We start from the raw sequence: 12,500 nt of genomic DNA, 5'->3' as shown, positions 1-12,500 counted from the left end.
TCCACCACGATCAGCTCGAGCTTACCCGCCGTGGCCCGTATCCGCGTGACGACCTGCTGGTGGCTCTCGTTCTCCACATTGTCGCCGTTCACGAACACCAGCCTGTCGCCCGCGCGCAGCCCCGAGACCTCTGCGGGGGACTCGGGCTCAACTAACCGGATAAACTGGCCGGTTTTGCCCTTCTCGCCGTGCAGGTGGAAGCCGTAGCCGTTGTCTCCTTTATCCAGCTGGCAGAGGCGCGGGCGCAGCTCCGTGTTGCTAGGCATCGCTTTTATCTCTCCGACCGTAGCCTACCGCGCGATAGATAGAACAACCTGTTGCTGCTTCACTTCTCTCCGGAAACTTTCCGCCCTCACACACACACAACAGTCCCACAGTTTAGCGTCGTGAGCGATGCTTGTTTTCCCCCAAAAGTCGCTGCGATGTCGGATTACGGCGCAGTCATGCCACGGGGCTCCTTGGCCGAGGTCGGGGGAACTTTTAAGTATTGTGATGTGATTGGAAAGTGCGCTGCGCTGCCTTTAGGAGTGCGTAGCCTTTTACCCCGCCGTCGTTCTCGCTCGATTCACCGGCGTTTAAAGATCCTTTATGGACTCCCAGTGCTCTTCTCTAAGGCACAGAGATTGGAGTCGTATTGTGTCCGTTTTTTCGCGAATGTTTCCTTTGGAGAAAACGCCCCAGATTACGTCCGGTTGACAGAAACCGCCTGAGCCGAGCTGTTCTCGCTGTTCAGTTCTGCTCCCCTTAAGCACACTCGAAGCTACTTTATTCCAAGTAGTGACATGTCAGATAATGACAGGCGATTGGGCCAATCGCCACACCAGACTCCGGCTTTGAACGCATATGGGCGGGACAAACAAGTCACAACTGGACCAATGAAGTGAGAGAAGAATTATAAACTGCCTGAACAGCGCCGACATATCTGGGAACTTTCTGTAATGCAGACAGAGGCAGAGGCAGAGTCGAGTTACTGTAGTGTGTGTGTGTGTGTGTGTGTGTGTGTGTGTGTGTGTGTGTGTGTGTGTGTGTGTGTGTGTGTGTGTGTGTGTGTGTGTGCGCGCGCGCGTGCAGAGTTGTACAAAGTAGAGGTAGACCAACACCAATAATATATTAGTTGTAGCCATGTTGTCATATTAGCCTACTTGTATTGTAATTACATGACAATACTACTTCTACTTTGTGTGTGTGTGTGTGTGTGTGTGTGTGTGTGTGTGTGTGTGTGTGTGTGTGCGTGTGTGTGTGTGTGTGTGTGTGTGTGTGTGTGAGAGAGAGAGAGAGAGAGAGAGAGAGAGAGAGAGAGAGAGAGAGAGAGAGAGAGAGAGAGAGAGAGAGAGAGAGAGCTGCTATATTAAAGTCTTGCTGTGTGGACATATAAATGTTGAGTGAGTGAGCGAGTGCAATCTGGAGCAGAACGGCCCTGAGACACGACGGTAACACATTTACCCCGGTGCGTGCCGTGGCCACGGCAATCTGAGGTCCGCGTAGCTATCACATGGTGATAAAGCCAATGCTGTTATCACAGAGTAGAGGGCGGGTATGGCCCTGGCTGGACTGGCCATACGGCATACATGGCATTTGCCCGATGGACTGTTGATGTAGTGGTATCAGTCCTCATGCCACTATACAGCAAACCTCTCCGAGTCAGATTTAAATAGTTATTTGGAGGCCCTGCAGTGGCCAACCGGTAGGGCACTCGCCTGCCATGCGGCTGAACCGGGTTCGACCCCCCCCCCCCATCACTCTCCCAATTCACTTCCTGTCCACCTCTCACACTGTCTTATCATATAATATATAATATATAATTTGGGTCTTTTGGTCAAGATAACGCATATTAGATGGCTAAAAATGTTGTCACGGGCGTCATTGTCTCTCTCAATGCCTGGCAGACAGGTCTTGGCTGAAAATGCCCGACCTCATGTTTTGGCCCAGGGCAGTCCGGGGTACGGCCCTGATACACCACAGGCCAGGGAAGGGAGCAGCCAGTCTGTTCTGATATAGCCTACTCTCACCACACCATAATTCCTTAGGGTTGCACGGGGGTCACACACAACCTGTCAAACCACATATCTTATTCGATTTAGTGGCGAGTGGTTAAACCTTTTTTGAACAAAATGCTCCCTTGAACTCATCATATACCGGTAAGGCTCCCAACGCCCCCCCTGGACCTCATCATAAGCCTGTTAACGCCCCCACTTAGTATTAAAAAAATACATAGGCTAATGCCCCCCAATGGCAACTAAGCAACCCTCCTCTCAGCTGCCTTCTTTCAACGCCCCCTGGGGGGCTGTGAAGACCCTGTTGAGAAACACATGTCCCCCAGAAACTTTTCTTGTTGAATAGTTCATCAGAGTTATTTGAGTCGAGCGAGCTGTTTTCATCTGAGCTGTTAAGACCAGAACAACTAATCTACAAACTATTACAATATTAATAATTGTTCTCTTCAGTTACCAGGTCTCACAGCAGAGATGTCAAAAAGGCAGAACCAAGAAAACCCTCAGTAATAACGACATGCATAAGGTCAATGAACACGGTAGTAATAATGCTATTAATGTTATAATAATTTGCAAATAGCTGTTTATTATAGAGAAGTGTGTCAGCTGAAACAGAATGACAAAAAACAACAGACAAACAAACTAGTTTACATAAGAGGATTGGACAGGTTCCCCTCAGACAGACGGGGAACACGCAAGTGTGAGTCCTACTAATAGCCAAAACACACACAGAGTCACACACACACACACACACACACACACACACACACACACACACACACACACACACACACACACACACACACACACACACACACACACACACACACACACACACACAGAGTCACACACACACACAGAGTCACAAACACACACACACACACACACACACACACACACACACACACACACACACACACACACACACACACACACACACACAGAGCGAGAGAGAGAGAGAGAGAGGAGAGGAGAGAGAGAGAGAGAGAGAGAGAGAGAGAGAGAGAGAGAGAGAGAGAGGGACCTTGAGAGGACAGTGATTGTGTCAGCGAATAATGACGCAGCTCTCCCAGCAAGTGACATAAATGACAGAAAAGTCTTCGCAGGCGCGCACACACACACACACACACACACACACACACACACACACACACACACACACACACACACACACACACACACACACACACACACACACACACACACACACAGCCATCTGGCCAGTCAAGATGAGGTGTGAAGGATTGATAAGATTGGACTGGAGGAGCAGAGAGGACAAAAGTAGAGGAGAGGAAAAAGGAGTGCATGAGGAGGAGTGAAGGAGGAGAGGATAGGGAGGGAGGGAGGGAAGAGAGGACAGGAGAGGAGAGGAGAGGGTAGCGTGGGAGGGAGGGAGAGAAGGATAGGAGAGGAGAGGGGGAGAGGAGAGTGCTATGTTGTAATGTAGAAACAACGCAGGATTCGGGAGTACATTTTATAAGTTTATCCAAGAACGTCAGGACCGCATGTCTGTGCGGTATCCTCGCATAACTGTGTCATGTAGGCCTACACTTCCTTTATTCTACGTACTATACATTAATCAAACCCAAAGAGGTAACGTCGCCACCTAGCGGTGTGGCAATATGCAGTCACAACAGAGAGGACAGGGTAAAGCCGAGATGAGAGGAGATGAGAGAAGATGAGACCAGATGAGAAGAGGATGGAGTAATAATAATAATAATAATAACAATAATAATAATAATAATAATAACAATAATAATAATATCAATAATAATAATAGTAATAATAATAGTAGTAGTAATAATAATAATAATAAAACAGTTTTTGGTAACACTTTCTATGAAGCCCATATCTATAGTGCATTATGAGCACATTCATAACAAATTATAATGCGCATCATAATTATAGTGCATTATGACTACACTTTTAACGCTTCATGATGGAGTATATCAACAGTCATGAATAACTATAAATCTAGCTTATAATGCATTATAAATCTTAGGATGTTTTGAGTGCTCGTGAATGGTTATAAACTACAGGCAGTGAAGGGGCTTATAATGCATTATAACGGTCATGATGCACTATGACTAATTATGATGCGCATTATAAGTTGTTATAAATGCACACATAATGCGCTATAGATATGGGCTTCATAGAAAGTGTTACCCAGTTTTTTAATATAGGCTAGCGCCTTTCAAGTAAGCCCAGGTTGCTTTACAAAAGGACATGGGGCTAGGGACTAGAGAAGACAAAAGGGGAGGGGATAGAAGTGGGGTTGAGGGGCCCTGCCGTGGACAACCGGTAGGGCACTTGTCTGCCATGCTGCTGACCCGGGCTCGATTCCCGGCCCGGGTCCTTTGCCGATCTCTCCCTGTCTCTCTCCCAATTTGCTTCATGTCCACTTCTCACACTGTCCTATCATATAAAGTCAAGAAAGACCCCCCCCAAAAATCTTTAGAAGTGGCGTTGAGGGGACAGGGTGGTTAAGGACGATATGCCTCAGTGAATGAATGTGATGACAGATGTTTTTTGAACGTAGCCAGTGTGGGGGCTTGACGGATATGGAGAGGTAGACTGTTCCAAAGGGTTGGGGCAGCAACACAGAAGGCTTTGTCACCAAAGGTCCATAACCTGGAGCGGGGAACGACAAACTGGTCCTTGCCAGAGGACCTCAGGGAGCTTGATTGGGAGTGATGCTGGATGAGATCGGAGAAGTTCTGAGGAGGAAGAGCATGGAGGGACTTCTACTATAGTGAGGAGTAGGATTGTGAAGGTGATGCGTGGCTTCACTGGGAGCCAGTGAAGCTGCTTGAGTGTGGGGGTAATGTGTTTACAGTAGTTACAGTGGTCCAGACGGAAAGTGATGAAGGCATGGGTGGAGTCTCTGAGTACAGAAGAAAGGATGAGACAACAGAGGAGAGTGAAGGAGAAGGAGGGTGGAAGAGGGGGATTGTCTGTGTTGTGAGGAAGGAAGAGGAGTGGAGCAAAGAGGCGGAAGGAGGAGAGAGGAGAATGCTGAAGAGGAGAGGGGGATAGAGAAGGAGAGAGAAAAGGGGACTGGAGAGGAGAATTGGACAGAGGAGAGGAGAGGAGCAGACTGGAGATGAGAGGAGGATGGAGAAGGAGAGGAGAGGAGAGGAGAGGAGAGGAGAGGAGAGGAGAGGAGAGGAGAGGAGAGGAGAAGGAAAGAGGAGGAAAGAGGAGGGGGTTAGGGGGTTGGGAAGTGGTGGTGGCTAAATGGGCTAGGCTGCTGTTCAGTTGCTTTGAGGACCCGAGTTTGATTCTGTCCAGTGGTCATACACACACATACACACACACACACACACACACACACACACACACACACACACACACACACACACACACACACACACACACACACACACACACACACACACACACACACACACACACACACACACACACTACAAACCATAAAGTGCCTACAAGTTGCTTTTCAAGTCTGATCTAAAATTAAATCATGGCCAGCACCGATGTAGTGATGATAGCGTTCTGTGACGAGCGTCATGATGGCACAGTACATTAGTGTGACTAACATCCTGTCATATGAGTCAGGGCTGGACTGGACTGGCAGTCTGGCATACAGGGCCTCCGATCTGCCGACAAAGGTCTCCTCCACGTTGCTCGGTCCCGCCTCAAAACCAAAGGGGACCGTGCTTTTGCTGTGGCAGCTCCTCCTCTCTGGAATACTTTGCCCCCTGACATCAGATCTGCTCCCACAACCACTACTTTCAAATCCAGACTCAAACCATATTTCCACACATTGCCCTTTGCTTCTTAGTTTAATCTTTTTTTCTTCATCTTTTTTATCCATACTCTTTTATCTTGCCTTTTTTTTACACTGTGAATGCCTTTTGTATCTTGTGTGTTTTATTATTGCTCTTGCTTTTAATCGTTTTTTATATATATAATTGTTTAAGCTTAGTATTTTAGTTTGACACTGTACAGCACTTTGGACAGTTCTTGCTGTTTACCCCTTAAGACACGGCATTATAAATGAGCTGTTACCAGAATGGCAATGACCAAGTCGTAATGTATTACTAAAGGCCCCGTGCACTGTCATAGTAGTGTAGTACTATAGTAGTTAACTTTCAATGTCTATTACAGTGTGCCACAGGAGGTATGGCGTGCATAAAGGGGCTACTATATAAATTAAACTTGCTTTATTTACATTACTTTATTTTCCCACTTGGCTGACAGTCCTTGTGGGGCTGATGCTGTGATCTGTTTGCCTGTTTGCTAGCTTTCTTTTTTATGTAGATTGGTCCATCTTTAATATAGACAGTGGACTGAGCTAATCATAATAATGGAAAGCAGGGTGAGGGGCTGGTGGTTTATACAAAAAAAATGTTTTTCGAGCCCAGTCCAGCCCTAATGTCAGTTGTTCTACGTACACGTGGGCATCACCAACGTGGCACACTCCAGGAGCATCTGACAGTTACAAAAATAAATAGTGACTATGGCAATAGCAACAAAAAAAACCCAGTTTGGTAGTAGTAAAATAATAGTTAAAAATTAGTGACTACGACAAGCTGTAAGGATTTGATCAATGTCATCATTTTTAATGAAAATGGAAAATAAAGTCTGCACACCAGGCTCCCGTTTCTTTTCATAGAAGAAACGAGAGCCTGGTGTGCGGAAAAGCAACGGGAGCCTGTTGCGCAGACTTTATTTTCAATTTTCATGTGACTTGCACCGGCACCCAAAGTATTTTTGAGACGGATGTGTGTGTTTTTTCTATACTGAACTATTCAACAATTTTGAATCATAAAAGGGAAATGTTAACAGTAACAGTGTTCATACAAAGGATTAGTACCCTCCCACCCCTTCATAGCCTCATGCCTTGATATACAGTATATGTGAATATATGTCAGGTAAATTGGGCCACTTTTTTGCATATAAGTGAATGTCCCAAAGTGGCCCAATTTACCTGACTTAACCATACAATACATCAGGCACAAACACACGCAAGTGCCTCCACAGCTTTCCTTGTTTTAAATACGAGATTATTTCTTCATGCATAAACTTGATCTACAGTATAATGGAACGCAAACTATCATTCAGTCCCAGTGTGATTCGCTAAGGATAACAAGACAAAGGGCGTAAATGTTTTATTCACACGGTTCCACTGGTGCACTGAGTAAGGTCTTAAACTCAACCTCATGATGTTTAATAATTGGTGGAGGTGAGGTGGCACATCACGCTAATGCACTGTACCATGAATCGGCTTGCGTACCCCCGGTTCGAGTCCGACTCTGTCTCTCCATTCCACTCTCTTACTGACATGATCTTCACCCTCCTATATCGACAGTAAAGGCAGATATGCTTGTTCAAACTATAGTTAATGGCCCTACAGTGGCTTAATGGTAGGGCACTTGCCTGCCATACGGCTGACTCGAGTTCGATTCCCAGCCCGGGTCTTTTGCCGACCCTTCCCTGTCTCTCTATTCCAAACATTTCCTGTCATTCTCTGTGTCCTGTCAATACTACAGTCTAAAAGACTAAAATATATATTTTTTTAAAACGTGCTTAATAAATAAAACTATGAGCACCGTTCTGCCAGTGAAATACTTCCCTACTGGTATAGTACTATTGTCCGACTTCTAGGAGATGACACAGAGTCCATTGTAACAATAGGCCTGTTATTACGTAATATAGGCCTATATAGCCTACGTGATGTCGTAATATAGGCCTATATTGCCACATTGTCATTCTGGAAATAACAAACCAGGCTCATGCCAGGGGTCATGTCTTTCTTCACGCATTAACATAGATAGGCTGAGCATGAGGGCCGTCTTCTTGTGGAGATAGACATCGCCACGCTAGATAATCATCTCTCTTTATGGCTCTAAAGGTCGACCTGAAGAAGAAGACGTCTTAAAAGACACCACACCCCACCCTTACCTACACGCAGACGCACACACACGGACACACTCACACGAGCATACACACACGCACCCACGCTCGTGCGCACGCACACACACACACACACACACACACACACACACACACACACACACACACACACACACACACACACACACACACACACACACACACACACACACACACACACACACACACACACACAAGCTACAAAGGAGAGAAATGATTAAACCACTGCAGTTCCCAGAAAAATAAATGATTATGCCTAGATATTCAGTGATAAATGAAACAGCATCAGCAGTTATAGGGTTTCACCTGGTCCTTTTCAGCCATTTAAGTGAACTCAGACCTGTGACTCAGCCTTTTCTGTGCTTATGTCAACGCTTCAAAGTGTACCCAGACCCCTTGGAAGTGACTGAGACCTTTATTGACGTGGTCTCAGTACGGTTCGCTTATGAGTTCTGACAAGTTACACTTGTGACTAGGTGTAATCACTTAAGGAGGGCTCTAGAGGACCGGGTGTGATCAAAAACAGGACTGACACACCATAAAAGCCGAAATGGACCAGAAAGATCAGACGGTTCTTTTTATAATAGGCCCTACACTCACAGTATGAACAAAACAGAACTGAGTTCTCTTGCTGTCGGTTCACTTTTTGGTAAAGAGGACTGAGTTCAGTTCACTTAAAGGGGACCAGGTGTGAAAACGCTGTTAGGCTACCTTCTGGATCATTGCCAAGAGGACAATTCAATTGTGTCGACATTGAAAAAAGGCAGCAGTGCTGGCCTAATGGTTGGGGTGTTGATCTTTGCAGGTTCATATCCAACCCTCATCTGACCCTACGGCCAGGGCCAGGCCTAGACTGGTCATCTGGCATACAGCACATTTCCGGGTGGGCTGACGGTTCACATATCAACATTGATATCATGTTTTCTCATCTATTAACCAAAGCCATTAACAACCATATTACCATTTCAAAACAATTTAATTTGATTCTTTCGGTGATTTATAATCTATATTCAACCATGACTGTAAAGCTGACAAAAAATGGGGAAATTTCATTTTATTGTTGTTTTGGCAAAATATCCATATTTCACACAGTAGGCCTATACATGGTCACACCTTACACAGCAGTAGGCCTGCTCTGGCTTCACTAACGAGTGGCACGGTCAAATCAACAGGTGTCCAAAACTGTCCATGCTGGTCGGATGCTGCAGAATCACACCATTGACAACACTGCCACCTTGTGGCGACTGGAATGTTAGCAGGTAGAGTGAGTGCTCTTCAAGTCATTCTTTTAATACAGTCTCTCTCGTCCTTATGTTAGGTCTTAAAGTCAAGAAGACATTAGGAAAACCCCTCTCATCCCATATTTGGCTATTGTCACACTGTGTCAAGTGAGTCTGGGAACCATCTATTCATTTTCTCGTAGGGGAGGCCACTCTAAACCAGGGATGTCAAACTCAGGTCCACGGGCCAAATCTGGCCCACTGAGTCATTTTATTTGGCCCACGAGGTCATTTGAAGAGTTCAGATGCAAAACCCCCTAACTCCATTTCTGAAGACCTGCACTTCTATATTTTTAGAGAACCCAGTTGTTGGTTTGGTTTACATTCATGTACTTGATAATTTATATAAATCGTTATATTACATAAATAAAATGTAAAAATATGCAATTTTGATAGCTTTGTATTAAATAAAAAATAATTAAGATTATTTTCTGAAAAGGCACTTAGGGGGATTTGCATCTGAACCCTTCATTTCAAATATGCATTACAGTCGGCCCACAATACACCATAATGTATAGAGTGATACAACTTGGACATGAAATGTTGGGCATCACAGGAATCTGAGTGGGCCCAGGTCAGTGAAACAACTCACTCAAATGCAGCAGAATATCTGCAGGCATATTTTAGTTATGACGGTACTCTGTGAAATATAAATATGAGTATTAGGTGTGTGTTTGCACACTTCTGCACAGTCTGTTTTTAAAAAATAAATATTGAGTTTGGCCCGCAACTTCACTCCAGATTTAGATTTTGGCCCTCTGTCATTTTGAGTTTGACACCCCTGCTTTAAACTATTGAAAATACAACGTAAAGCTCGATGGAAAACTGGTTTCACATCTGGTGATCTCTTAACAATCTACAAGCTTCCATTTTTCTAACAACATGTCTTGCCCCTCCTCCCTGTTCTGTGGTCGGGATCCCAATCTCAGGCGAAGAGCTCAGCGTAGGTTTCCATGCTGTCCTTCAGATCGGGTCGGGCACACACAAGGTAATATTCAGGCTATCTTCTTTATCTGTCTCTGGTCAACATTCATCAAAGGGAAAAAAAAACACACACCACACGGTTTGGGTCTTTTACAAAAAAAAATAGCTTTATGTACATAGAGCACGTATACCAATACCATCATACAGTAGCTAACACGCTAACACGGCACTTAGTGGAACAGACATAGAGGAGTGTGTGATGAGAGGAGTGTGTGTGATGAGAGTGAGACACCAATGGGGGTAAAAGCAGTGGTGGAACAATTGCACACTGATAGCCCCACCGACCCCTCACCGCCCCCCCCCCCCCCACCCCAGCCCAGCCGCACCCCCTTATGCTAAGGTCATAATGGAACCCCCATCACCAAAGACGTGAGGGCCCTGCATGGGTTTCTGTAGCCTGGGCGAAGCCGACTGTTGACTCCGTCAAACAGTCTGGCAAACGCTAAGAGGAATCTGTCTCCGTGGTTTGATGGGAGATGGTCGGATCTTACTCTGCCATTTAAATTCATTGGAGTTACGAATTCAAATTAAAATCCATAATTGTGCTTTATTATCATGCCTGATACGGTTTAATAGGGTCTCTGGGTCAAATGTCCGGTAATGCTTTAGATTAAGGTTCTTCTAATGAGCGTTTATAGTCACTAGTAAGTAGGTAGTAATACCCTTGCAAGTGCCCAATAACATGCTTAGTAACTTTGTTAACATGCTTATTAACGTTGTTAACATCTGATGAGTAACTTTATTTCAGTAAAAGCATGAAAATCGGTACACATGGCAGCCATCTTGAAAATTTAGTTTTTTCGCGACGCCTCCATATCTAGTTTTAGTCAGCATATCAAGATGGATATGTGTACCGATTTAAATAATAAGACTAAAAAACTAAACCACTATAAACACATAATAATCAGCTTATAAGATGTTAACAAAGTTAATAAGCATGTTATTAGGCACTTGTAAGGGTATTACTACCTGCTTGCTAGTGATTATATACGCTTCTTAGAAGAACCTTATTCTAAAGCGTTACCATGTCCTGCTACCCCCAACCCCCCTATAGTAACCCCAGGTACAGGGCCGTATTAACACACAGGCTAGATATGGCAGTAGACTAGGGTCCCCCTCCTGCCAGGGGCCCCCTGATTCAACAAAAGGGAAAAATTGCAGAATTGCGACAAAATGCAATATTGAAAAACTCATATGTCGTGTTGAGTGCAGTTGGTAGACATGGCATCCTTAATTCCTATTGCTCCTCATGACACTGTCTAAGTACCTTTGTCGCGAAATTTGCCTTCTGGGGGCCCCCATTGCAACCTCTAGCCTAGGGGCCCCAGGTCATCTTAATCCGGTCCTGCCCAGGTAAAAGTGAGACGGTGGACTAAAAGGAAGTAGAGCAAACTACTTTCTCCTGTCCTGTCCTTTCCTGGCCCTCCCGTCTTCTAGGCTTGGAGTGCTTTACAATATGCGACCTTGCCTCCTCCACTTGTGCTTGTGGCCTCGCCCCGCCTCCTGGCCCTTCCTCCGAGGAGAAAACGATAAAAGTTTTCCAGCTGTCAGCCAAGCCACAACAACTGTTGAGGGACTGTTTTTCATTCACCATCCCAATTGCAAATGAGAAGAAGGCTTTACAATTGAGCTTTTGCAAGATATTGAAATGTAATGCTGTTGTCAGTGATGTCATCATGACATATTACTTCCTGGTACGAGGAAACAAGCACAAGTGGAGGAGGCAAGGTTGCATATTGTAACGCACTCTTGGTGTCGCACGCCTCTGTGGAGAAAATATGAAGTTTCCACGACACAGAGCGACGTTTGCACTACCACACCATCCCACTCCACCCCCTATTCAAAATCTCGATTGCAAACGAGCGAATGAATTGGGTAATTACATAGTATTTTTCGCAAGATATTAAATAAAAACTTCGATCATCAACGATGTCGACCTTGGAGTCACAAGCCCAGAGGTCACAGGATAGGACGGGAGGATGAAGTTCGACCTGTGCCCTAAAGACAACTGTATGAGGGAGTGAAGGTGGACACTGAACAGTGAGGGTGATATACAGTAGCCTTGCGCACCATCCTGCGTATTTCCGCCAAGACACTTGGCTCCGCACTACGTCTGGTACCTGTCCTCTGTGGAGCGATGTTGACCGGTAGGATTTGCGCCGATGTTCTGACAAACGGTCCTAATTGTAATTTTAGCCTACGGTAGGATGTTCTGTCAGACATGTCTGTTAAACGGTCCTACATCGCCATAGATAGACGTCAGACATGTTTGTTCAACAACTTATAAGTTAAATCCTGATTTTTCCGAAAATGTCCTGCTTCCTGCAAT

The 12,500-nt window shown here is 45.2% G+C and overlaps 1 protein-coding gene across 1 annotated transcript in view; it reads right to left on the bottom strand.

Moving 5' to 3' along the window:
* The window catches only part of nherf1b (NHERF family PDZ scaffold protein 1b), a 54,409-nt gene extending 53,655 nt beyond the window's left edge, over nt 1-754 (bottom strand). Inside the window, exon 1 of the mRNA XM_063221508.1 lies at nt 1-754. This exon is cut by the window's left edge and continues 241 nt beyond it. Within this exon, the coding sequence (XP_063077578.1) occupies nt 1-266 (266 nt within the window). The 5' untranslated portion in view covers nt 267-754.
* Between the last annotated feature and the right edge of the window lie 11,746 nt (nt 755-12,500).

This window comes from Engraulis encrasicolus, chromosome 17 (genome assembly GCF_034702125.1).
Source record: "Engraulis encrasicolus isolate BLACKSEA-1 chromosome 17, IST_EnEncr_1.0, whole genome shotgun sequence".
Classification (NCBI taxonomy): domain Eukaryota; kingdom Metazoa; phylum Chordata; class Actinopteri; order Clupeiformes; family Engraulidae; genus Engraulis; species Engraulis encrasicolus.
This window is presented reverse-complemented; position numbering and strand designations above follow the sequence as displayed.